This window comes from Nicotiana tomentosiformis, chromosome 2 (assembly GCF_000390325.3).
Source record: "Nicotiana tomentosiformis chromosome 2, ASM39032v3, whole genome shotgun sequence".
NCBI lineage: Eukaryota > Viridiplantae > Streptophyta > Magnoliopsida > Solanales > Solanaceae > Nicotiana > Nicotiana tomentosiformis.
Window position 1 is genome coordinate 64,012,016 of NC_090813.1, and position 27,913 is coordinate 64,039,928.

Here is a 27,913-nt window from a genome sequence, read left to right on the forward strand (position 1 = left end):
TCCTATAAAACTGTCCGAAATAACCCCCAAAACCCTAAATACCAGTTTCATTTCCCCCCTCATCTCTCATCTCTCACTTTCTCTTAGAGCCGCCGCCGAAAATCGCCCTACGGTGGCGGGCAGTCCCCAAACGACCCTAAATCGTTACCCTACAATCCCTTTCTCCTCCTCATTCCTAATCCTCAAACCATTTCCTTCAAAAATCCCTACAACTCCGTGGATTTTAGATCTAAGAAGTCACAAAAACCTAAATCCACCACGATTTCGAGTTTTCCCAAATTCCGGCCTACCTGAGGTTCATACCAATACTATCGAATACTCTCGTCGAGAGTTATCAATTGGAGTCAGCATTGGGCCTATTCCAGACCACCAGAATGCGGCCACCACCATGAAAGCCCCATAACGCTGCTTTCTTTTGCCGGTGTATGGTGGACATCGCCGCGTATAGCATTGGCTACGCCTCGAGTGTAGGCTAATGCTCATGTAGCGATGCCGGCTGTTAGCCGTATATCTCTTTTTCGGGCAACTTTATTTTCTATTGATAATCCTTCTTTTCACTTCTCTACTTAACTGCCTGATTGACTAATTGATTGATATTTTGTGTTTTGATTAATTGCATTACATGTTACAGATTAGTCTTAGTTTAATTAATAACATATTTTGTTTAGTTTCAATTATACCTAGTCGACTTTGCTAAATTATCAATTGATAGCTGTTTAAGGTTGCATCAATAGTTGATTGTTAGTGTGTTTTTCCCATATGTTTAGCATGTTCTAGATTAGTTAGGATTTAAAATTCATTAATTCTGTGTTAGGTCAATATTTTAGATGCATAACCATCAGTTTAAATAAGCTAAAGTGATCTTGATTAGTTAATTATATGTTTAAATTAGGTTAATCATCTAAAATAGGTTGAAGTTTGAATATTGTTTGTTGTGCTGTGATTTTTAATCCATCTAAGTTTTTGTGATAGCTGTTTGTAGTTACTAAAATACCAGGGGGGCTAAAAGAAATAAGAAAATCAGAAATCTTGAGTAGTTGAGTAAGAAGCTTCTAGAGAGGGGTTAAAGTGCAATAAGACAAAGAAATTAGGTCAGATTTGGGTAAAAAGGGTCAAATTTAAATTTTTAGGGGGCTGTAAATAGAGAAATATATGAAAAGAACAATTGTACCAAATTCTGTTAGAAAGATGCTGAAAAATAGGAAGAATATCTGAAAAGTTGGACAGTTATCCAGTTTTGTTTAAAAAAGATGCTATTTCCCTAATTTTTAGGAGGTTAACAGAATTCTCCTAGGCCCTTTTGTCATTCTCTCATAGAGTACACCCTCATATTCTATATAAGGGACCCCCTTGTATTTTTACCAGGATACACACATAACAATACTGATTTTCATTAGCTCACTCTCCTCTCAATAGCTTTCTGCATTTTTTTTCAGAAGAAAAACACACATGAATTCTGCATTTTTCATAGATAAACACTCACTCAGATAGGTTTAAGAAGTTTTAGTTTTCTTCATCAACTTTGGTCTTCTCAAGATAATTTTAAACTGAGGTCGAGGTTCATTTTGGGATTTTATTGTTGGTTTTCTGTTTACTTGCTACTGCTTTCTGAGTCTGCTGAGCTTAATCTCTATTTTTTAGCCTTTATTTGGCCATTTTCTGACTATTTCTTGCTTATAGGTATGTAAAGTTCCATTTGTAAACTTTTGTTAGAGTATAGAAATGAAAACTTGATATATTGATTCCCTAACCATGTCTACTTCTATATGTTCCTATTGTTTGAATGTGAAATCTGTTTCATCTTTGTTTCTCGATGAGTAGCTCATTACATTTATTTGTTTGAGCTCAATAGTTAAGCTATGATTACTCACTAATTAGACTAGTTGCTACTGATTGCTCACTCACCCTGTTGTAAAATCACTGTTAGTCACGCACTAATGTTAGCTATGAAGTTTCGAATTGAATATGCCTACTGTCGTCGTTTCTTTATACATATGAGGGTGAAGGTTGCATCATGGGTTTCAATTTGAAGTCAAAAGCATGCAAAATTTATGGTTTAATGATTCAAAGCTTATATGTTGTAATATTGTTTAGGCCTAGAAAATAGAAGGTGTTTGGTTCATGAAATGTCTATTAGTACGAGTGAGAATTTGAACTATTTCCTTTTGTTCTTTTCAGTACTGTAGGATTTAGCTTGAAAATTCATGTATTAATGTTTAAGAAAGTCTGTAATTAATTTTATTATTCCTGATATTTGCTAATTATATTAAAAAAAAATCACGTTGATTGATTGGGCTCAACAAAGCGCCGGCCCATCCAGTAGAGCCACAAGCCAGCCCCATGTCCTGTCCATGTTATAAAAATGTTACCTTTTTAAAAAGACACGTTAGCTTTAGTAGGCCAGAATCGGTTTGAATCACTTTAAGGCTTTGAACTTGTTATTAAGTCAAAGTAATTACAATCTCTTACTCTCTAGTAATTGTAGCCGCCCCTTATGAATTGCTGGAACTTTGGATACTTGTAGTATACAAGCTTCACCACTTATTAGTTAAGGCTTACTCCATTTTTCACAAATAAATCCTATAACGCTGCCTCCTTATGCCAACTCCAAATCTAGTGAAGTGATCAATTTTTCTTTCTTGTTTTAAATATGCCGTAGTTTGCTTTAGGCGCGCTTTTAATTTACTATCATGATTGTGTAAACGTTCCAGTGACATAATTATGATTCCCAAAATAAATCAAGGTATGCGTTCGCGCAGCTTTGGGCGAAACAGTCTTAATATTAATAAAGTATTATTAATTGTATACACGTATACGTGAGATGATTTTTGGCACACTAAACAAAACAGATTCACGTACACGTGGTTCGTTTCAAGATAATTCCATAGCTCCATAATTAAAAGCGGTAAAAGGTAAGACACACATAGGTTTTAAAAATACGTAATTAAACAATTAATTAAGCCTTGTATGATTAAAAGCGACCGTGCTAAAACCACAAAATCCGGGAGTGCCTCATACCTTCTTCCGGGTTAACAGAATTCCTTACCTAGTCTTTTGTGTCCGCGGACCATAATTCGAAGTCAATTTCCTCAATTTGGGATTTTAAAATAAACCGGTAACTTGGGACACCATAACAAATATTCCAAGTGGTGATTCTAATAAAAATAAATAATCCTATTTCGAATAATGCCACTTTAATTGGAAAAGCTCCCTAATCCTCGGAAAAAGGAGGTGTGCCAATAGTTGTGAACCCACTTAACCGAGAGTTTATCCTTTTTACAACATAGGTTTCATAATAGCTTGCTAATCGCTGCTCTGTTCCATATAGCTCTATCTAGGATATTAAGTCCACCAGCACTAGCAGGATAACATACTTTCTCCCAAGCAAGTAATGCTCTCTTTGTTAATTCCACTCCTCCGGTCGAGAGAAATCTTCTACATGTAGCTTCGATTAGCTTTATCACTTTAGTAGGTAGAACAAAAATCTGTGACTAGTAAATTTGAATAGAGAAAAGAATATTTTTATCAACTGAACCCTTACTGCATATGAAAGGAACTTTGTTGTCCAGTTTGTAATCTTTCCTAGCATTTTTTCAATTAAAGGTTGGCATTGGTTGATTGATAGTCTTTTTTGTACTGAGAAGTACACCCAAATATCTGAATGGTGTCTCCCTTTACTAAACCCAATCATCTCCATTATAGCCCTTTGTGTCTCCTCCCTCACCCCTCCAAAGTAGATAGAGATTTTCTCTTTATTTGCTATCAAACCTGATACATGAGAAAACTCCCGAAAGCATTCATAAAGCATCTGAACAGATATTAAATCACCCTTACAGAATAATAGTAGGTCATCAGCAAAGCCTAATTATATCAAATTCATTTTCAAGTATGTGGGATGATAATTGAAATTTGGTTGTTCACTCAGTCCTTTCAACATTCTGGAAAAGTAGTCCATAGCAAGAACAAAAAGGAAGGGGGATATAGGATCCCCTTGCCTCAATCCTCTTTTAGCTGCAAATGGCTCTGTAGGTCATCCATTGATGCAAATAGAGTATGAAACTGACCTTATGCATTCCATGACCCACTGTATGAACATATTAGGAAAGTTCATATGTATAAGTATTTGTTCAATAAACTTCCATTCCAGTGAATCATATTTTTTTTGCATGTACACTTTTAGCATACATCTTGGAGAGATCCTTTTTCTTTCATATCCTTTTACTAGTTCGTGACTTACGATAATGTTGTCACATCTCATTCTCCCGGGCACGAAAGCTGATTGGCTATAATCTATGAGGTCATCCAACACGCTCTGCAATCTAGTGGTTATGATCTTGGAGATCAATTTATAAAGTACAGAACAACATGAAATGAGACTAAATTCCTTTACTGAAGAATGATTCTTCACTTTAGGAATTAAGGTCACTGAGACAGGTTTCTACATAGTTGAGGTTTCGAAAAAATGCATTACATCAGTATTAACCTCTTTTTCAATGATTGACCGGGCTTTTTGAAAAATAGGGCATTGAAACCATCCCCTCCCGAGGCTTTCATATCATCTATATTCTGAAGTACATGATATATTTTTTCTTGTGTCACTGGCGCAATTAAAGCCAGTTGTTGACTTCTGTTTAGCACATGGACTCTTTTGCATATGTCTGGCTTGATAGCAGGCATTTGTAAGGTAGCGGTCCCAAGTAATTTTTTTATAAAAATCAAGAATTTCCTCTTTAACCTCAACTTCAGTTTACATCCAATCTCCAGCATACTATAGTTCTTTAGCTTCTTGATTTGATTGCGAGCAATCCTATTTTTAATGCTAGCGTAGAAAAAAGTTGTATTTGCATGCATCCCCCAGTTGTAACCATTGTAGCATAGAAAAAAGCAACATTTTAAAACCAATAACAAGGATTTATCTTTGTAAGACAAAAAGAAATATTTATTCACGTTGTGATGAACAACAACAACAACAACAACAAACCTAGTGTAAATCTATAAGTGCGATCTGGGGAGAGTAATATGTACGCAACCTTACTCCTATTTTGAAAAGGTAGTTAGACTATTTTCAATAAACCTTCGGCGTGATAAGACATTTTCTAATTGAATAATTGAGTTAAATTAACATTTTCTTTGCAAATGTGTTGCATAACTTTTTTCTTTTCAAGTATTGTATAACTCAAAATTAAGAATTATATCATATCAAGTGAATTCCACACAGAAGAAAGCCGTTTGGCGGTTTAACTCCACCCATTTTATGCTACCGCTCCTCGTTATCCGTTAGTTGAACAATGTACAGATATTTAAGCTAAATGTACAACCTCTGCATCAGCGAATTAATTTGTTTTCTTGCAAGTATCAATTTCCTTTTTTATTTTTTTATTTTATTTATTTCTGTTCAAAATTTCATTTCCTTTTTTTCTTCTTATTCTTCTTCTTCTTCTTCTTCTTCTTCATCATCAAACTGAAGCCTGATTTCAGCTCCTCTTTCGCGCTCCAAAATACGTACGATCCACAATCGTAGAATCGTATATTTCGTTGTGTATTTGTAATGTATCTTTTCGTGTAGGTTATGGAAGATACAAAATCAAACAAGCAAGCCAACAATGGAGACCTATTTGACGACGCGCCAGAGGAATTTCCCTTCGACGATTGCAACGGAAGCTCTTCCGACAGCGAAACTGGCGGATCGGAAGCTGTCGTAAACCCTAATCCATCCCCGGAAAATGAAGATTTTCCGTCGTCGTCTCTCCGGCGCCGGCGACCTCTTTCTTACAGTGATTCTGGTAATGATTCGGCTAATTTTAGACCTTTGGTAAGTTCCGAGAGTTATTTGAATTCTAGAGAGAGAAAGCTAATGTCAATGGAGAAGGATAAAAATGGAAGTTTGAATTATATAGAAAATTCGAACGCAATGCAGCTTGATTTGAGCAGAGGAAGTCAAAAAAGTAGTGTTGATGAAGAAAATAAGGAGATTTCGACGGTTATGAATGCTAATAGTGTAATAATAGGTAATTCGAACGATGATCATTTAATGTTGAAAGAGGATTCTGTAATTACGGATGTGAACAATGACAGAATAGATAATTCGGAGGTAGTTGATTCGCATTTGAGAGGAAGTGATGATTCAAGTTCAAATATTTTGTTTGATTTAGCCAATTTGGTGATAAAAGCTGTTGGCTTTCAAGTTAATATGTTGATAACTTTTGTGAGTTTGATGATAAAGTTGTTTTCATTTCCTGTATGGGTAATTTATAGCTCTTATATGTTTGTGATGGATCCGTTTCAAATAATGAGGCGTGGAAAAAGATATGCGATGCACAAGTTTATGAGGAGTTTTGGATTTGTGTTTGAATGGTTGAAGGAGCAGAGGTCAGTGTGGAAGTTGGGGTTGAAACTTGGATGGGGATGTTTGTGGTCTGTGTATGTATGTGTTGTTTTGGTTGGATTGCTGGTATCGGCTTTTATAATTGGTGGCATCTTGATGAGAATTATGGTGGAAGAGCCGATCAGGATGAGCGAGCCTTTGAATTTTGATTATACAGCAAAAAGCCCAGTTGCATATGTGCCTGTAATAAGGAGTCCAGTTGTGACCTGTGGTGTAGGTAGTAAGGATCAAGTGGAGGTTGGGATGGTTGAGGGGGTGCGAGTTATCCCACTTAATCATCAGTTGCAGGTTACTGTTTCATTAACGTTGCCGGAGTCTGACTACAACCGAAATCTGGGCATTTTTCAGGTATATAAGCCAGAGACTTTTGTGGTTGATACTCTATGTAATTTTTCTGCTAGATACAGAACAATGGTGATTGGAACTTCTTCTTGTTAAGTGTTCATCAACATGGGTTCGTTGACCTGATTATCAAGTTGTTGCTTAAGTTTATGCCTAAAAAGTTAGTCCAAATAGCTATGCAAGTTGCCTGGCAGTACATCTATGCCATATTTGTATGTTGTCCTGTGCTTTCTGCGCGGATAGAGTTATGTTATAAATTTAGATGGAGGATAAGTTTCTAGGCGTGGTTTTGCTGCTGCAAAATGATTATAATATCTTCCAGATTAGTTTAATTAATGCACACAAAGAGGGAAGTTTAAGTTCAAATAAGCTTTAGACATCTGTTTTGCCGGCTGTGTATCTGATTTGTGTATGACATGGCTTAGGTTTTTAAGCTAGTGAATATTTCAATTGATATACATTTCGAAAAAGCTGCATAATAAAAAAGAGAAGGGGGACCACGGGACGGGGGGAAGGGAGATAGTTGTAAGAATGAAATGTTTGTCTCCTAATGATTTGATATTAATTTTTTTTGGGATAACAGTGGTGTCCAGGCCAGCTTGATTTGACATTAATTTCTTTCTCCTGTCCAGGGTCTATTTACCAAGTTAACATGTCTGCACCTCCCCTTATAGTTTCATTTTGTCCATTTCTTATCTATGGATTGAAGAACTTAGTATTGATTAATTTCATTTTTTTGAAGGCAAATTGCCTATGTTGTAAACTCTATTTGCCTTGGTAATGTAATCTGCTCCCATCGTGGGGTGTTTAACCAAAAAAAAAAAAAATCCTGGTAGAACTTCAAGCCTACAACCTATTTTAGGAATACAAAGTTGAGATTTACATTGTTGACCCAATTTCTTGAACTGAATGAATTGCTGGTCTGCTACGCATTTCTACGTGTGATGTTTTACCGGAATGGATTAGTAACTTTTTTGTTTCTTACCTTGAAGGTGAGGGTGGATTTCCTCACTGCTAATGGTAAAGTGCTAGCTAGCTCCAGGCGACCCTGTATGTTGCAATTCAAAAGCAATCCTATACGCCTTTTCTCTACTTTCCTTAAGGCTGCCCCTCTTGTCACCGGATATACATCAGAATCCCAAAAGTTGAAGGTGTACTTAAAGGGTTTCTCTGAAGGTTTTGTTCCAACGGCATGCTTGAGGGTGATCATTGAGCAACGAGCTGAGTTCCAAACTGGAGGTGGAATTCCTGAAATGTATGCTGCCTCTTTAACACTGGAATCTGAACTTCCTTTTCTGAAAAGAATGCTATGGTATTGGAAGACAACATTATTTGTGTGGGTTAGCATGATGTTGTTTACCATGGAATTTCTGTTCGCTCTTCTTTGCTGCAAACCTCTTATCATTCCAAGACTAAGACTGAGGCATGATTCAAACAGTCGTGCGGGTTCACCTAACAACCCACCAACTGAAAGGTAGTCGAAAGCTTATGGTTTGATCTCTTAAAATTATGCTGTCATTTCTTTTTTAATTGTACATAACTGGTAGCCGGTAGGTGTGTTGATTCTTTCCCCGATTGGAACTTATGTCGACACGTACGCATAGTGACTGGTTTTTACTTTTCAAGTAATTCTATGAAAATATACACCTTCTCATGAACTTCATTTTTCTTTGACAAGTATAACATCGTGCTCCTGAAGTTTACAAATATTAGATTAGGTTTTCCATTTCCTAAAGTTTCCTGTAAGCATCTTTTAGAAACATTGGTGATATAGTCATTTCCTATATGGACAGAGTTCGAGGAAATTTAGCATGCTTATGAAACTACGCTGTTACTATGATCATCAAAGTACTTTCTTCTGGTAAAACCTCAAAATGATTCGTGGAGAGCCTCAGTGGAAGAATATATCTATAGATTTGCTAAACGGTATGGGAAATTCAGAGATCTAAATATATGGTAGCAGCCAAATGGGGTCTATCTTCTAAAGAACTTGCATAGAGGACCAGAACAGTAGTATTTTTCATTAAGCTTTATTTTGGGATAATCTTCTGTTGTGAAAGACATAAACTTGGGTCTGACAAGTGGTTAATCAATCATTTTGGGGCAGTAGTAGTTGTCATTTAAACTTTGTTTTGGGCCAATCTTCGGAGGAAGGGAAGAAACTTAGTGACTTCATCAGAGGGCTTAATTGTAAACCTCATGGCATTGTAGAACCAGATACCAGCTGTAGCTCCTGCTATAGGACCCAACATGTATAACCATAGTTTCTCGTAACAATTTGATACAATTGCTGGTCTCAAACTTCTTGCGGGATTCATTGATGCCCCTGAAATAGTCCTGTTCATCACAATAGCCAAATGTCCCCCAGTTAGGGAATGAAAGAGCGTTATGATTCCAAAAAGAACAACTAGGAACTATTACTCATACTCATCTGTGAGGGTTGGCATTGTACTCTTATTTTTCCAAAATCATGTTCTTATATAGGTCCATTCCACAGTTTGCAGGTAGCTTTCCACTTAGTTTTTTTATTGATGATAATCTGTAGTATTCCTCCACTTTGAGTTGTTCCTGTTTATTTGCTGAAGCTATTTTAGGAAAACATACTTTTTAAACTCTCGAAGACATTATGGCAATTTCTTTAAGTGAAATGGCTTTGGTTGTCAAACACTTCCAAGAGAATTTGATTTCCAAATGTGATAGCTTTACAAATGCATTCCGAAATGGGTTCAGAGTAAGTGGGAAACGGAAGATATCTGTTTAGCATACCCGGCAACAATGGAGTTAATTGTGACTACAGCTCCAATGACAAGTCCAGAGAGCTCTCCAACCTGCCCCAGTAAACAGAGAGAAGGATAAAATAAGTGAAATTCTGAAGTCCTAAGAGCTTAACATTTTAAGTAATAATCAAGACACTAAAAAAGCAACTCTGCCATTAGCTGCATTGAAAACAAAAAATTGTTGATCAACCGGCTCCATATCCTATGTCTATATGCTTGTGATGTTACATGGACTAATAGTTCTCCTTGATGACTTCAAAAAGTCTCACTACCTTATATTTTATATAGTTTAGCTCATTTTTCTTATCAACTTTTATTCGCACACCTAACAGAGTTTCTTTCACAAATGCTAAACCAATTACAATGTGAAGGTACCTGTGCCGAGTACTTATGCCATTGTGCGCAACTCAGAGACAAGTAAATGTAAGATAAAATGAGACAAGACATCTTCATTTTCAAGATTTAAAGTCCTTTGGTAGAATGAAAACTAGTTACATGAAGCATCAAAGAATTGGGAGAGTTGAATTGATCACCTTTTGAATAAAGCTTATATTTTCAGAGCTGCCTGAGGAAAGTGATGTACATTATCATCTTTGATATCTAAAACTGTTGCATGACTGACTATAATATCTGTTTTCTCTGTCATTCCTGAACTCCCAAGTATTAGAAAACTATGATTTAGTGGGTGTGGGAGATCATGAGATCGTGGGATTTGGAAGTTTGGAAACATGAATTGACTACAAAGATTTTTTCTGCCCTTTTGGAAACACTATCTTTTCATCCTTGCTAACGTAAGTATTACAAAATAAACAAATAGTTTGTGAATGGAAAATTACCAATATGTTTAACTTATCTGTAATAAACAACATTTTTGAAAAAAAAGGCCTAAGGGTTTGTAGAAAATAATGCAAAAATCCAAATGTTCAAACATAAATCCAGTACTTTTCTCTCTCAGTGCCAACAATTATATTGTTTGGTAAGTTGTAATGATATAAATCGGTGCCACTAAACTTTTACCAAATTGCTATATATATTCAAAGCTCAAAAGATGTCAAACCATCAAAATCTTACGGATTTGAACTTTGAAGTAGTTGTATAACTTCTTAACTTTTCGACCTCATGGATGATGACTATTGAGTGTTGACCTCAAATTATTCACCGTTCATGTCAATTTTGGTAGTTAATAATTAAACTTTGTATTAGCTATTTTTTTAATACGACTCCCTCTGTGTATCAGAAAAACAAATTTGTAATTGGTAGTAATAGCGAATCAACATGCCATATTGTATGATCTAATTGAAGTTACATCGGACCTTTTTTTGCTTAATATTGACCATGCATTCAATTTTTAAATACGAGATTTATAGATTTAGCAACGTGTTGTTAGCTACTAATCTTAATATAATTAGAATGCTATTGGTCACAGAATTAAAATACTGTCGAGTTCAAACAAAATATAACACTGAAATTGACTTCTTGCCAGTTGCCAGAAACATTCAAATACACAAGCTAGCTGTTAAAGTTGAGGAAATGATTTCATTTAATTAGATTGAATAGAAGAAAATAATCATGTATTTTATATATGATCTCCTTTGTTATTTTCTTATGAATCTCTAGTGAAAAAAAGGCATATAACTAAAAAAATATTTGTAATGGACTATAGAGAAGAACAAGACGTTTATATTTTGCTAATAAGACAACACTAAGCAAGCACTCCAATTGGAACCGAAAACCCCCAACTTTAGTTCATTAGTAGTAGTACCCGCGCGATGCACGGTCAATATTAAAAATGTTAATTAGATTAAATTATGATAGAACTTGTTTGAACAAACTAGATCGTATTGTTTTAATAAATTTCAATTGTCATCTTATTTGTCAACGCGGTATACTCAATAATAAAATCACTATTAAATTAAAGGGACTTAAATATTCATTGAATAACCTTTTTGTTTTATATTTTTCTTTATTCTATTATCAAATATTTAGTATTTTTACATTGTTAATAGAAATTTTTATTATCATATTACTTTATTTAATATTTTTGTATGCTCGCTTTCTTTTTGTAATATAAGAGAAGATATATATATATATATATATATATATATATATATATATATATATATATATATATATATATAATCTTGAAATATTTTTTATTTTAAATTTTTTTCTGTTGTTGTCAATAATATTATCTAAATTTTAATGAATAAAATCTCTATTAAATTAAAGGGACTTATATAGTCATCAAATAACTTTTTTGCTATGTATTTTTTTATTATATTATCCAATATTTAATATAATTGCATTGTTAATAAAAATTTTTATTAGCATATATATATATATATATATATATTTATTACTTTTGAAATATTTTTTTATTTTAAATTTTATCCTAGTGTTCTCAATAATATTATCTGAATTTTAATGAATAAATTCTCTATTAAATTAAAGAGAGTAGTATAGTCATTGAATAACTTTTTTGCTATGTATTTTTTTTATTATATTATCCAATATTTAATATAATTACATTGTTAATAAAAATTTTGCATTGTTAATAAAAATTTTTATTAGCATATATATATATATATATATATATTTATTACTTTTGAAATATTTTTTTATTTTAAATTTTATCCTAGTGTTCTCAATAATATTATCTGAATTTTAATGAATAAAATCTCTATTAAATTAAAGAGAGTTGTATAGTCATTGAATAACTTTTTTGTTCTGTATTTTTCTTTATTATATTATCAAATATTTAGGATTATTGCATTGTTAATAGAAACTTTTATTAGCATATTACTTTGTTTGATATTTTTGTCTACTACTTTTATTTTATAATATAATAGAAGATATATATTTTATTATTCTTGAAATATTTTTTTATTTTAAATTTTATCCTATTGTTCTCAATAATATTATCTAAAATTTAATGAATAAAACCTTTATTAAATTAATGAGACTTATATAGGCATCGAATAACTTTAGTGTTCTGTATTTTTTTATTTTATTTTATTCAATATTTAGTATTATTGCATTGTTAATAGAAACTTTTATTAGTATATTACTTTATTTAAATTTTTATATGCTACTTTCTTTTTATAATATAATATAGGATATATATTTTTTAATTTTTATTTTATTTTATTATTCTCAATAATATTTTCTGAATAAAATAAAATTTTATTTTTAAAAAGAAAAACAAAAATTACTAAAAAACAAAGAAATTTTAAATTGACAGTTTTTTATATTTTGTAATTTTAGTTTTTTATTTTAAAATAATTTAAAAACTCCAACTTGAAACTACTCTCCAATTTGAATGGATAGTTTATTTTTTCAATTTTCGTTTTTATTATAAAATATTATATTTTATTATTTTATAGATATTTAAATTCAAAAATAATAATCAATAACTAATTATTAACTATTTATGCCATATGGCTTTTTTCTAGGCTATCACTTGGCTTAATGTAATAACCCGATCGGTCATTTTGAGTATTATAACTCCGTTCCCCCATTTACTACTCGATTTATACTTTACAGTTGTTTTATGACTTACCGGGTTAGTTGGTTCGGGTCCGGAAGGATTTCGGAGTAAATTGAGACACTTAGTCTCATGATTGAAAATTTAAGTTAAAAAGGTTGACCGAATGTTGACTTATGTGAAAACGACCCCGGAATAGAATTTTTATGATTCTAGTAGCTCTGTATGGTGATTTTGGAATTAGGAGCGTGTACGGAAAATTATTTGGATGTCCGTAGTTGAATTAGGCTTGAAATGGCGGAAGTTGCATTTTAGGAAAGTTTGACGGGGGGGAGGGGGGGGTGACCTTTTGATATCGGAGTCAGAACCCGATTCTGAAAATTAAAATAAGTCCGTTATGTCATTTATGACTTGTGTGCAAAATTTGAGGTCAATCGGACGTGATTTGATAGGTTTCGGCGTTGAATGTAGAAGTTAGAAGTTCTTAAGTTTCATTAGGCTTGACTTGGGGTATAATTCGTGGTTTTAGCGTTGTTGGATGTGATTTGAGGTCGACTAAGTTCGTATCATATTTTAGGACTTGTTGGTATATTTGATTGAGATCTCGGGGGTCTCGGGTGAGTTTCAGACGGCTAACGGATCAATTTTGGACTTGGCATTCCAGCAAAAGAATGCTGGTTTTCTGTCACTGGTTTTCTTCTACGCAATCGCATGAGAATGTCCGCGATCGCGTAGGCTAAGTTGGAGCAGTGAGATTTTGTGCTATGCGATCGCGTGAAGGCATCCGCGATCGCGTAGGCTATGCTACGCTAACGCGTGGGAAATGACGAGTTCGCATAAGGAAATTGGAGTGGAAGCTGGGCCACGCGTTTGCTCTATGCGATCGCGTGTGGTTGTCCGCGATCGCATAGAGCTGAGGACTCTGTGCTTCGCGATCGCGTGAAGGAATTCGCGATTGCGTAGGGTTGAATCTGGGCAGTGGAAATTTGTGCTTCGCGATCGCGTGTGGTTGTCCGCGATCGCGTAGAGCAAATGACTGGACAGAGAGTTTAAGTTATGACTTCGTCCCATTTTTCATTTTTACCGATTTGGAGCTCGGAAAGAGGCATTTTTTGAGAGATTTTCAAGAAAAACAACGGGGTAAGTGTTCCTAACTTAATATTCGTTAAATTATCCGAATCCATGGTTGTTTTTGACATTTAATTAGTGAATTAAGTTGTAAGATTTAGAAAACCCTCTTGGTTTAATTTGAGGATTTGAGGGTCGAGTTGATGTCGGAATTTGGTAAAATTGGTATGGGTATACTCGTTGTTGAATGAGCTTTCAGATTTTATAACTTTTGTCGGATTCCGATACGTAGGCCCCACATGAGATTTTTGGGTGAAATTTCGGATTTTAATGGAAAAATTATATTTTCATATGAAATTAATTTCTATAATTTTTATTGACTGAATCAAATTATTTGTGGCTATATTCGAGGCGTTTGGAGGCCAATTCACAAGGCAAAGGCATAGCGGAATAAGAAATTATACGGTTTGAGGTAAGTAACAGTTCTGAATTTGGTCCTGAGAGTATGAAGCTCGGATTATGTGTTATGTGATTGATTTTGAGGTGACGCACATGCTAGGTGACGGGCGTGTGGGCATGCACCGTAGGAATTGTGCCTTGGTCAATTCCGTGGAACTGTGTAGTTGAAAAATCTGTTGATATTTGTACATTTTTCTATGTATTAGAGAAATTCATCTATAAATCATGTTTAAATCCTATGTTTACACTGTTGGAACGCACAAAGGTCGTGTACTTATGGAATTATCTGCTAAATTTCTGTTTCGCACTCAGTCACAGTTTTATTTTCATATTTTTACCTCAGTCTCTCTTATTCATTATTGATGCATCATATCATTGTTGTTGGGCTGCTCATCATGATTTTTGAGAGCCCGAGAGATTGGAGAGGTTGATGATTGAGTGAGGCCGAGGGCCTAATTGTGAGAATATTTATTGGATCGGGCTGCACGCCGCAACATGTTTCATTGATTTATGCCATGATTGGCTTGTTATAGCGCTTGGGCTGAAGGAGCCCCTCCGGAGTCTGTACACACCCCCAGTGAGCGCAGGTACCTATTAAGTGCGAGTGCGAGTGCCGAGTGCTGAGTGCTGAGGTATTAGGAGGAATGAGTGATTCTGAGGAATATGTGACTGTGAGGAAAGAGTGATTGTGAGGTTGGAGTGAATGGGAGGACTGAGTGACTGTTACTCCGAGAGGATGCACTGATTTCATTATTGCTGCATTTTCGCTGTCATATATCACTATTTTGGAAAGACATTATGTTCTATTTCAATCAGAGTTGATATGAAATTATTGTGAAGCATGCCTACCCCTTTATGTTGAAAATTACTATATTTGGACTTAGTTGTGAAGCTCGTCACTACTTTCAGTTCTTTATTTATTATTGTTACTTGCTGAGTTGGTTGTACTCATACTACATCCTGTACTTCGTGTGCAGATCCAGGTGATCCCGGGCACAGTGGGTGTTGATTCTTTCGCACAGTTAATTTTTCCGGAGATTCAGAGGTAGCTGCTGTGTTTCGCAGATCTTGTCTCTCCTTCCATATCTCCTTATTTACTATATTTTGTCTCAGACTATTATAGACCGTGCTTTCCAGATTTGTAATGTATAGATGCTCATGTACTCAGTGACACCGGATTTTGGGAGCGTTTTATGTCGATATTAATAAGATTTTTTTGTATAGACTTTAAATATTATATTTTCAAACTTAAAAGAAATTGTGGTTTATTGAGGTTGTTGGCTTGCCTATTATTGAGATAGGCGCCATCACGACAGGTTAGGATTTTGGGTCATGATAAGTTGGTATCAGAGCTTAGGTTACATAGGTCTCACGAGTCATGAGCAGGTTTAGTAGAGTCTTGCGGATCGGTACGGAGACGTCTGTACTTATCTTCGAGAGGCTGCCGAACCCTTAGGAAAATTTCACCTTCTTGTATTCTGTAGTGCGAATTTGTTGATTTCGGAAACTAAATCTCTGTTATTCTATTCTCTCATAGATGGTGAGGACACGTACTACCGGATCGGACGGTCAGCCACAAGTGCCGTCAGTTAGGGCCGTGAGAGGTCGGGACCATGGTAAAGGCCGAGGCTGAGGTAGAGGTCGAGGTGCAGCTCGTACAACAGTTGGAGCAGCACCTGTAGCACCACTAGTTGCTCCAGCTCAGAAGCAGATTCCAGATATAGTTGAGCCGACAGGTCCAGCTCAGGCACCAGTTGTGCCCATTGTGTTTCCAGGCCTTCAAGAGGCTTTGGCCTAGATATTGACAGTTTGCACTGGCCTTGCTCAGGTGGTCTCGGCTCAGGCCGCACCAGCCACTTCTCAGGCCGGGGGAGGTACTCATACCCCTGTTACCCGTACTCTAGAGCCGGTAGTGCAGGGACTTCAAATACCCCCAGCCGGCTGTAGATGTTCAGGCCCCAGTAGTCTCCGTTATGGCAGATGATGAGCAGAGGAGACTTGAGAGATTTGGGAGGCTTCGACCTCCATCATTTAGCGGTGCTGAGTCAGAGGATGCTCATGGATTTCTGGATAAGTGCCAGCGGATGCTTTGGATAGCGGGTATTCTAGAGATCAGTGGGATCTCGTTCACTACTTTTCAATTTTCTGGGGCTGCCTTCAGATGGTGGGAGGCTTATGAAAGGCTCTGTCCGGTCGGTGAAGTACCACTTATATGGCAAGAGTTCTCTGTTCTCTTTTTGGAGAGGTTCATGCCGTAGTCTTGCAGGGAGGAGCTCCGCAGACAGTTTGAACAAATTCAGTAGGATGGCATGTCTGTGACCCAGTAAGAGATGAGGTTTTCTGAGTTGGCTCATCACGTAGTTTGGTTGGTTCCCACTGATAGGGAGAGGATTAGAAGGTTCATTGATGGCCTCACATATCAGTTGCGGTTACTTATCACTCGGGAGAGGGTGTCTGGTGCTACTTTTGATGAGGTAGTTGACATTGCTCGGCAGATAGAGATGGTCCATAGCCAGGAGCATGGAGAGGGGGAGGCCAAGAGGCCTCGTAGACCAGGTGATTTCAGCGGTGTTCTTTCAGGGGGCCAGTTATACCACGACAGGGGTCATCCTTACGGACATGCTCAGATGGGTCGTCCAGTTCACCTTGGTATATCATCCGACCATGGTTCATATAGTTCTCATCAGGGTCTGTCATCTCTCAGTGCCCTTCCAGCCCAGAGTTTATCCTGTGCCCCTTCAGTTCAGGGTTCATTTGCACCGGGTGCTTCTAGCAGTTATTCTGGCTCTCGGGGCCCAACTCAGTCCGCACCACCACCAGTACTAGGGAGCTGCTTTGAGTGCGGGGAATTTGGGCATATGTGGAGATAGTGTCCTCGTCGCTTGGGGAGGTCTAGTGTAGCAGAGGAGTCAGACTACGACTTCAGCACCAGTTACTTCGCCACCCGCCCAGCCAGCTCGGGGTGGGGCTCAATCAACTAGAGGTCGCCCAAGAGGGGGAGACCAATCAGGTGGCGGTCAGGCCTGATTCTATGCTTTTCCTGCCAGGCCTAATGCTGTTGCTTCAGATACAGTGATTACAGGTACTATTTCAGTGTGCCACAGGGAGGCTTCTATATTATTTTACCCTGGTTCCACTTATTTGTATGTTTTGTCGTATTTTACTCATTATCTGTATATGTCCCGTGAGTCCTTAGTTTGACCTGTTCGTGTATCTACGCCGGTGGGCGATATTATTACTGTGGACCGTGTGTATCGGTCGTGTGTGGTAACTATTGAGGTACTGGAGACTAAAGTTGATCTTTTATTACTCAGTATGGTTGATTTCGATGTAATTATGGGTATAGATTGGTTGTCTCCATGTTACGCTATTCTGAACTGTCACACAAAAATTATGACGTTAGCAATGCCAGGGTTGCGAAGGTTGAATGGAGAGGTTATCTCGACTATATTCCCAGCAGGGTAATTTCTTATTTGAAGGCCCAACGTATGGTTGGTGTAACGGCCCAACCGGTCGTTTTGAGCTTTAGCGAGTCGTTCAGTCGTTTGAGGCCCTGAGAAGCTTCACTTCAGGTATTACGACTTGTACGCGTGGTCAGAATTTAATTTCGGGAAGTTCAAAGTTGATTTGGAAAGAAAATTTTTAATTTTGGAAGCCTTAAGTTGGAGGAATTGACTGGGGTGTGATTTTTGAGTAAACGACCTCGAAATTGGTATTTGAAGGTTCCAACAAGTTCTTATGATAATTTTGGACTTGGTAATATGTCCGGATCGAGTTTTGGATGACCCAGGAGCGTTTCAGTGCATATTGTGAAAGTTGGCATTTTGGAAGAATTTCATAAAAATCGGGTTGAGGTGTATTTCAATGTTATCGATTTCTATTTGGTATTCAGAGTCTGGTCCATATGGTGATTCTGGTATTGGGAGAGCGTCCGGAAGTGGATTTGAAGGTCCGTAGATCATTTTGGGGTCATTTGGCGAAAGTTGGAAATTTGGATGATTTTGAAAAGTTTGATCGGGAGTAGACTTTTTGATATCGGGGTCAAATTCTGATTCCGGAAGTTGGAGTAGGTCCATAATGTCAATTATGACTTGTGTGCAAAATTTGAGGCTAATCGGACGTGATTTGATATGTTTCAGCATCGATTGTACAAGTTTGAAATTTCAAAGTTCATTAGGTTTGAATTGGAGGGTGATTCATAGTTTCAATGTTGTTTGGCGTGATTTGAGGCCTCGACTAAGTTCGTAATGGTTATTTAGTTCAGGTTTCGAGGGCCTCGGGTGGATTCCAGATGGTAAATAGATCGAGTTTGGGCTTGGAGGAATGTTGGAGCTGTTGTCATCTGGTGTAACCGCACCTGCGAGGTTTGGTCATAGGTGCGGATCCGCAGAAGCGGCCAGTAGGGTCGCATAAGCGTTCTTGGGCGAGCTGGGCAATGCCCGTAGGTGCGAGACTTTTTCCGCATCTGCGATGATGTAGATGCGGCCTCTTGGAGCGCAAAAGCGGAGTGGAGCGCAAGAGCGAGGTTGATCTGTGCACCTGCGATGTCGCAGGAGCGGGACCTTGTCCGTAGGTACAAAGGGGCGACCTCTAGTGTTTTCTGCAGAAGTGGTTTTGGTGTCACAGAAGCGACGCCGCAGAAGCGGCCTTTGGCTTCGCAGGTGCGAAAGTCGCCTCGGCAGAATGTATAAGTTAGCCAAATTGGGTTTTGGCTCATTTCACCTCTTTTCTCTCGTTGGAGCCGGCCTTGGGGGCGATTTTGGACTGCCATTTTCATCATCTATGTCAGGGTAAGTGATTCCCGCTTATTGTGAGTTAAATACAAGATTTATACATGGATTCAAGCATGAAAATTTGTAAAAATATGGGATTTTGATAAAAACCTAGAAATTGGTATTCTTGAATTTTGACCACGAATTTGGGCATGGAATTGAGAATATATCATATCTTTGAGTTCGTAATGTCATGGGTAAAGTTTATCTTCTAAAATTTTTGGAATCCGGGCACGTGGGCCCGAGGGTGATTTTTATCGACTTTTCGAGGGAGTAAATTGAATTATAATGAGTATTAGAGTAAATATTTATGGGCTTGGACATTTATTGACTAGTTTTGGGGTGTTGGCCATCGCTTTGAGTTGTTGGAAGGGCTTGGGAGCCGGTTATGGAATTTTGGAGCAAGGTAAGTCTCCTTTCTAACCTTGTAAGAGGGAATTAACCCCATAGGTGAATCAAATCATCATGTGCTTCTATTTGTGGGAGGCTACGTACGTACGAGGTGACGAGAGTCCGTGCGTAGCTACTATTATACTTATGTCCGGGTAGTCTAGGACTCATATCATGTTATACTTGCGATGTTGCGCCCTACTTGTTAAGTTAATTGTTTAAAACATTTAGAAACTCGATAAAGGAATTGTGAAAAGGTTAAACTTCATTTACTTGACCGTTAAATGGGAATTTATAATTCTTGGAATATTTGCCCTTTAATAAATCTTGAATTGGTTGTTTAATGTGTTTTCTCTTTTGTGGAGTGGGCCGAATGCCTCGATAGCAGATAGATGCATTTATGGTTCGCACCGTTCAACCCTCGGTAGTGCATATTTTAAATATTATGTTGGATCGGGCTGTACGACCTCGACATAATTTGTGCATGATAAATCTTTGGAACCAATTATAATTGATGTTGCTTCTTTGGCTCGAGATATAAATTGTTAAATGACAAGAATAAGTTTAGAAAAATTTTCTATTAATAAAAGAATTGTCCACTCACTTCTTGTTATTGAGTTTACAACTATTTCATACATTCCATGCTTAAGTATAATATCAGATAGTCCATAGTAAGTGTCGGAGTCGATCCCTCGTCACTACTTCTTCGGGGTTAGGCGGGATACTTACTGAGCGCGCGTTGATTTACATACTCATATTACACTTGCTGTACATTTTTATGCAGGTACATATATGTCTAGTGGCCTTGTGGGCGCAAAGGCACGATTATTGCAGAGACTTAGGCGAGCTGCACTCTATCCTACGATTCGCAGCCAGCAGAGTCTCCTTCAGAGTATTTATATTTTTTCTGTCCAATTTGTATTTCGGACAGATGTTGTATTTTATTTTACTTCCTAGTTGATGCTCATGCACTTGTGACACCGGGTTTTAGGGTGATTATGAGTTGTTTGGTATGAAATTGTGAAAATATTTTTATTTACTCTGTAGAAGCCATCTTTTACTATTTAATTGAAGGAAATATGATTTCAAAGATATTAAAATGAGAACCAAATTAAGTATTTATTTTTGGCTTGCCTGACAGCGGTGTCCGGTGCCATCACGACCTTTGCTGGATTTTGGGTTGTGACAGTTGGAAAGGGATGTTTGTCATATTTGGCATTTGTGACAGATGTTGATGCAGATACTCTTTCTATTGATTCAGTACCACTAGTGTGAGACTTTTCGGATGTATGTCCTATAGACCTGCCAGGTATGCCACCCGATAGGGATATTGATTTCGGTATCGACTTGTTGCCGGGCACTCAACCCATTTCTATTCCTCGTATCGTATGACACCAGCTGAGTTGAAAGAATTGAAAGAACAACTTTAGGAACTCCTTGATAAGGGGTTTATTAGGCCTAGTGTGTCACCTTGGGGTGCACTGGTTTTGTTTGTGAAAAAGAAAGATGGTACTATGCGGATGTGCATTGATTACATGCAACTGAACAAAGTCACAATCAAGAATAAATATCATTTTCCGTGTATTGATGATTTATTTGACCAACTTCAGGGAGCGAGGGTATTCTCCAAAATTGACATGAGATCGGGGTATCACCAGTTAAAAAATTCGGGATTCGGATATTCTAAAGATAATATTCGGGACTCGTTATGGCCACTATGAATTTCTTGTGATGTCTTTTGGGTTATCCAATGCCCTAGCAGCATTTATGCACTTGATGAATAGTGTATTCCAGCCATATCTTGATTCATTTGTCGCGGTATTTATTAATTATATCCCGATGTACTCACGTAGCGAGGAGGAGCATGCACAACACTTGTGTATTGTATTGCAGAGGCTAAAGAGGAGAAATTATATGCCAAATTCTCTAAGTGTGAATTCTGGCTTAGTTCGGTGGCATTCTTGGGACACACAGTGTCCAGTGAAGGAATTAAGGTGGATCCGAAGAAAATAAAGGCAGTTCAGAGTTGGCATAGGCCATCTTCAGCTACTGAGATTCAGAGTTTTCTCGGCTTGGCCGGTTATTATCATCGCTTTGTGGAGGGTTTCTCGTCTATCGCATCGCCTTTGACCAAATTGACCCAGAAAGGTGCTCCGTTCAGGTGGTCGGATGAGTGTGAAGAGAGCTTTTAGAAGCTCAAGACAGCTTTGACTATAGCTCCAGTATTGGTGTTGCCTACAGGTTCAGGGTCTTATACTATGTATTGTGACGCATCGCGTATTTGTCTCGGCGCAGTGTTGATGCAAGACGGTAGGGTGATTGCCTATGCGTCCAGACAGTTAAAGGTACATGAGAAGAATTATCCGGTCCACGACCTTAAGTTAGCAGCTATTGTTCATGCCTTGAAAATTTGGCGGCATTACCTGTATGGTGTCCATTGTGAGGTATATACCGATCATCGGAGTCTAGAACATCTGTTTAAACAGAAGGATCTTAATTTGCGGCAGCGAAGGTGGTTGGAGTTGCTTAAGGATTATGATATCACAATACTCTATCATCCCGAAAAGGCCAATGTAATGGTCAATGCCTTGAGTCGTAAGGCGGAGAGTTTGGAAAGCTTAGCATATTTACCGGTAGCAGAGAGGTCTTTAGCCTTGGACATTCAGTACTTAGCCAACCGGTTCTTTAGATTAGATGTTTTGTGACCAAACCGAGTTTTGGCTTTTGTGTTTCTCAGTCTTCTCTTTATGATCGTATCAGAGAACGTCAGTATGATGACCTTTATCTGCTTGTCCTTAAGGACACGGTTTAGTACGGTGATGCCAAGGAAGTCACTATTGGGGATGGCGGTGTATTGCGGATGCAGGGCAGGCTATGTGTGCCTAATGTAGATAGTTTGCATGAGTTGATTCTTTAGGAAGCTCACAGTTCGCGGTACTCTATTCATACAGGTGCCGCGAAGATGTATCAGGATTTGAGACAACACTATTGGTGGAGGTGAATGAAGAAAGATATAGTTAGATTTGTGGCTCGATGTTAAAATTGTCAGCAGGTGAAGTACGAGCATCAGAGACCGGGAGGATTCCTTCAGAGACTTGAAATTCCATAGTGAAAATGGGAGCATATTACTATAGATTTTGTAGTTGGGCTCCCACAGACTTTGAGGAAGTTTGATGCTGTTTAGGTGATTGTAGATCGATTGACCAAATTTGTGCATTTCATTCCAGTTGGTACTAATTATTCTTCGGAGCGGTTGGCTGAGATTTGTATCCGCGAGATTGTTCGCCTACACGGTGTGCCAGTATCCATCATTTCAGATCGGGGCAAATAATTTACATTAAGGTTTTGGAGAGCAGTGCAGCGGGAATTAGGCACACAGGTTCAGTTGAGTACAATATTTCACCCTCAAACGGATGGACAGTCCGAGCGCACTATTCAAATATTAGAGGATATGCTACACGCTTATGTCATTGATTTTGGGGGTTCTTGGGATCCGTTTTTGCCACTCGCGGAGTTTGCTTACAATAACATCTACCAGTTGAGCATTCAGATGGCTCCGTATGAGGCTTTATATGGGAGACAATGTCGGTCTCCGGTGGGTTAGTTTGAGCCGGGTGAGGCTAGGTTATTGGGTACTGACTTGGTTCAGGATGCTTTGGAGAAGGTTAAATTGATTCAGGAGCGGCTTCGCATGACGCAGTTTAGACATAAGAGTTATGCCGACAGAAAGGTCCGTGATGTTTCTTACATGGTTGGGGAGAAGGTTCTGCTCAAAATTTCACCCTTGAAAGGTGTGTTGTGGTTCGGAAAGAAGGGCAAGTTGAGCCCTCGGTATATTGGGCATTTTGAGATACTTAAGAATATTGGAGAGGTGGCTTATGAACTTGCTTTGCCACCTAGTCTATCAGCTGTTCATCCAGTGTTCTATGTATTCATGCTCTGGAAGTATGTCGGGGATCCGTCTCATATTTTTGATTTCAATACAGTGCAACTGGATAGTAATTTGACTTATGACATGAAGCCGATGGCCATTTTATTTGAAATCTGAGGTCATAGAACATAGCGTCAGTGAAGGTACAATGGAGAGGCCAGCCAGTCGGAGAGGCTACTTGGGAGATTGAGCGGGAGATACAGAGCAAATATCCATACCTATTTGAGTCTCCAGGTATGATTCTAAACCCGTTCGAGGACGAACGTTTGTTTAAGAGGGGGAAAATGTAACCACCCGTCCGGTCGTTTTGAGTATTATAACCCCGTTCCCCCATTTACTGCTCGATTTATGCTTTACATTTGTTTTATGACTTACCGGGTTAGTTGGTTCGGGTCCGGAAGGATTTCAGAGTAAATTGAGACACTTAATCTCATAATTGAATACATAAGTTGAAAAGGTTGACCGGATATTGACTTAAGCTATGCTATGCGATCGCATGAAGGCATCCGAGATCGCGTAGGTTTGGCCAGGTTTTGCTACGCGAACGCGTGGGAAATGACGCGTTCGCATAGAGGAATTGGAGAGGAAGCTGGGCCACGCGTTTGCTCTATGCGATCACGTGTGGTTGTCTGCGATCGCGTAGAGCTGAGTACTCTGTGCTTCGCGATCGCGTGAAGGAATCCGTAATCATATAGGGTTAAATCTGGGCAGTGAAAATTTGTGCTTCGCGATCGTGTGTGGTTGTCCGTAATCGCGTAGAGCAAATGACTAGGCAGAGAGATTAAGTTCTGAAAATTTTCCATTTTTACCGATTTGGAGCTCGGAGAGAGGCAATTTTTGGGAGATTTCAAGAAAAACAACGAGGTAAGTGTTCCTAACTCAATATTGGTTAAATTATCCGAATCCATGGTTGTTCTGATATTTAATTAGTGAGTTAAGTTGAAAAATTTAGAAACCCCTCTTGGTTTAATTTGAGGATTTGAGGGTCGAGTTGATGTCGGAATTTGATAAAATTGGTATGGGTAGACTCGTGGTTAAATGGGCTTTCGGATTTTGTAACTTTTGTCGGGTTCCGATACGTGGGCCCCACAGGCAATGTTTGGATAAAATTTTGTATTTTTATGGAAAAATTATATTTTTATATGGAATTAATTCCTATAATTTTTATTGATTGAATTGAATTATTTCTGGCTAGATTCGAGGTGTTTGGAGGCCAATTCACGAGGCAAAGGCATAGCGGAATAAGAAATTATACGGTTTGAGGTAAGTAACAGTTCTAAATTTGGTCCTGAGGGTATGAAGCCCGCATTATGTGTTATGTGTTTGGTTTTGAGGTGACACACATTCTAGGTGACGGGCGTGTGGGCATGCACCGTAGGATCTGTGACTTGGTCAATTTCGTGGAACTGTGTAGTTGAAACATCTGTTGATATTCGTACATTTTACTATGTATTAGAGAAATTGATCTATAAATCATGTTTAAATTCTATGTTTAGACTGTTGGGACCCACATAGGTCGTGTACTTATGGAATGATATGCTAAATTGTTGTTCTGCACTAAGTCACAATTTTATTTGCATATTTTAGCTCAGTCTCTCTTATTCATTATTGATGCATCATATCATTCCTGTTGGGCTGCTCATCATGATTTCCGAGAACCCGAGAGACTGGAGAGGTTGATGACTGAGTGAGGCCGAGGGCTTAATTGTGAGGATATTTATGGGATCGGGCTGCACGCCGCAACATGTTTCATTGATTTATGCCATGATTGGCTTGTTATAGCGCTTGGGCTAAAGGAGCCCCTCCGGAGTCTGTACACACCCCCAGTGAGCGCAGGTACCTACTGAGTGCGAGTGTGAGTTCCGAGTACTGAGTGATTGGGAGGAATGAGTGACTGTGAGGAAAGAGTGACTGTGAGGTTAGAGTAAATAGGAGGACTAAGTGACTGTTACTCCGAGAGGATACATTGATTTCATTATTGCTGTATTTTAGCTGTCATATATCACTATTTTGAAAATTTCGGAATGACATTATGTTCTATTTCAGTCAGAGTTGATATGAAATTACTGTGAAATTTTAAATGTTGAACTTGAAAGCATGCCTACCCTTTTATGTTGGAATTATTGTATTTGGACTTAGCCGTGAAGCTCGTCACTACTTTCAGTTTTTTATTTATTATTGTTACTTGATGAGTTGGTTGTACCCATACTACACCCTGCACTTCATGTGCAGATCCAGGTGATCTCGGACACATCAGGTGTTGATTCTTTTGCACAGTTGATTTTTTCGGAGATTCAGAGGTAGCTGCTTTGTTTTGCAGACCTTGTCTCTTCTTCCCTATCTCCTTGTTTACTGTATTTTGTCTCAGACTATTATAGACAGTGTTTTCCAGATTTGTAATGTATAGATGCTCATGTACTCACTGACACCGGATTTTGGAAGTATTTTATGTCGATATTAATGAGATTTTTTTGTATTGACTTTAAATATTATATTTTCAAACTTAAAAGAAATTGTGGTTTATTAAGGTTGTCGGCTTGCCTAGTTTCGAGATAGGCGCCATCTCGACAGGTTAGGATTTTGGGTCGTGACAAGTTGGTATCAGAGCCTAGGTTACATAGGTCTCACGAATCATGAGCAGGTTTAGTAGAGTCTTGCGGATCGGTACAGTGATGTCTGTACTTATCTTTAAGAGGCTGCCGAACCTTTAGGAAAATTTTACCTTCTTTTATTCTGTCATGCGAATTTGTTGATTCCAGAAACTAAATCTCTGTTATTCTATTCTCTCACAGATGGTGAGGACATGTACTACCAGATCGGACGGTCAACCACCAGTGCCGCCAGTTAGGGCCGTGAGAGGTCGGGGCCATAGTAGAGGCCGGAGCTGAGGTAGAGATCGAGGTATAGCTCGTACAGCAGTTAGAGCAGCACCTGTAGCACCACTAGTTTCCTCAGCTGAGGAGCAGATTCCATATATAGCTGAGACGACATGACCAACTCAGGCACCAGCGGTGCCCATTGTGATTCCAGGCCTTCAGGAGGCTTTGGCCTAGATATTGACAGTTTGCACTGGCCTTGCTCAGGTGGTCTCGGCTCAGGCCCACCAGCCACTTCTCAGGCCGGGGGAGGTAATCATACCCCTGTTGCCCGTACTCTCGAGCAGATAGTGCAGGGACTTCAGATACCGGGGGCACTACCAGCCCAGCCGGCTGTAGTTCTTCAGGCCCCGATAGTCTCCGTTATGGCAGATAATGAGCAGAGAAGACTTGAGAGTTTTGGGAGGCTTAGACCTCTATCATTTAGCGGTGCTGAGTTAGAGGATGCTCAGGGATTTCTGGATAAGTGCCATCGGATGCTTCAAACAACGGGTATTTAGAGACCAGTAGAGTCTCGTTTACTACTTTTCAGTTTTTCGGGGCTGCCTTCAGATGGTGGGAGGATTATGAGAGGCGCAAGCCGGTCACTGCAGTGCCACTTACATGGCAAGAGTTCTTTGTTCTCTTTTTGGAGAAGTTCGTGCCACAGTCTCGCAGGGAGGAGTTGCGCAGACAATTTGAGCAGCTTCGGCAAGATAGCATGACCCAGTACGAGATGAGGTTTTCTGAGTTGACTCATCACGTAGTTTGTCTTGGTTCCCACTAATAGGGAGAGGATTAGGAGATTTATTGATGGCCTCACATATTATCTGCGGTTACTTATGACTCGGGAGAGGGTATCTGGTGCTACTTTTGACGAGGTAGTTGACATTGCTCGGCAGATAGATATGGTTCGTAGCCAGGAATGTCGAGAGAGGGAGGCCAAGAGCCCTCGTGGACCAGGTGATTTCAGTGGTGTTCCTTCAGGGGGCCAGTTTTACCGCAGCAGGGGTCGTCCTTACAGACACGCTCAGAAGAATCATCCAGTTCACCGTGGTGTATCATCCGGCCATGGTTCATTTAGTTCTTATCAGGGTCAGTCATCTCTCAATTCCCTTCCAGCCTAGAGTTCGTCCCGTGCCCCTTCAGTTCATGGTTCATTTGCAACGGGTACTTATAGCAGTTATTCTGGTTCTCGGGGCCGACTCAGTCCGCACCATCACTAGTATCGGGGAGCTGCTTTGAGTGCAAAGAATTTGGGCATATGTGGAGACAGTGTCCTCGTCGCTCGGGAGGCCCAGGTCATCAAAGGAGTCAGACTACGACTTCAGCACCAGTTACTTCTCCACCCGCCCAGCCAGCTCGGGGTGGGGATCAGTCAGCTAGGGGTCGCCCAAGAGGGAGAGGCCGACCAGGTGGCGGTCAGGCTTGATTCTATGCTTTTACTGCC

At 38.7% G+C, this 27,913-nt stretch overlaps 2 protein-coding genes across 4 annotated transcripts; both read left to right on the top strand.

The window, feature by feature from the left end:
• Positions 1–5,382: 5,382 nt before the first annotated feature.
• On the top strand, positions 5,383–9,965 carry LOC104099153 (seipin-2). 3 transcript variants are annotated; one of them, XM_009606063.4, is made up of 3 exons: positions 5,383–6,733; positions 7,720–8,201; positions 9,876–9,965. In XM_009606063.4, the coding sequence occupies exons 1-3, from the start codon at positions 5,570–5,572 to the stop codon at positions 9,934–9,936; spliced, it is 1,707 nt and encodes a 568-aa protein (XP_009604358.1). In that variant the 5' UTR covers positions 5,383–5,569; the 3' UTR covers positions 9,937–9,965. The 3 variants fall into 3 exon arrangements, with proteins under 3 accessions (XP_009604358.1, XP_070051568.1, XP_009604362.1); XM_070195467.1 differs by lacking the exon at positions 9,876–9,965 and adding an exon at positions 9,458–9,641; XM_009606067.4 differs by lacking the exon at positions 9,876–9,965 and adding an exon at positions 8,521–9,282.
• A 6,880-nt stretch (positions 9,966–16,845) lies between these two features.
• LOC138904943 (uncharacterized) lies at positions 16,846–17,385 on the top strand. Its single transcript, XM_070193439.1, has one exon. It carries the CDS (start codon positions 16,846–16,848, stop codon positions 17,383–17,385), a length of 540 nt encoding a protein of 179 aa, XP_070049540.1.
• The last annotated feature ends 10,528 nt before the right edge of the window (positions 17,386–27,913 follow it).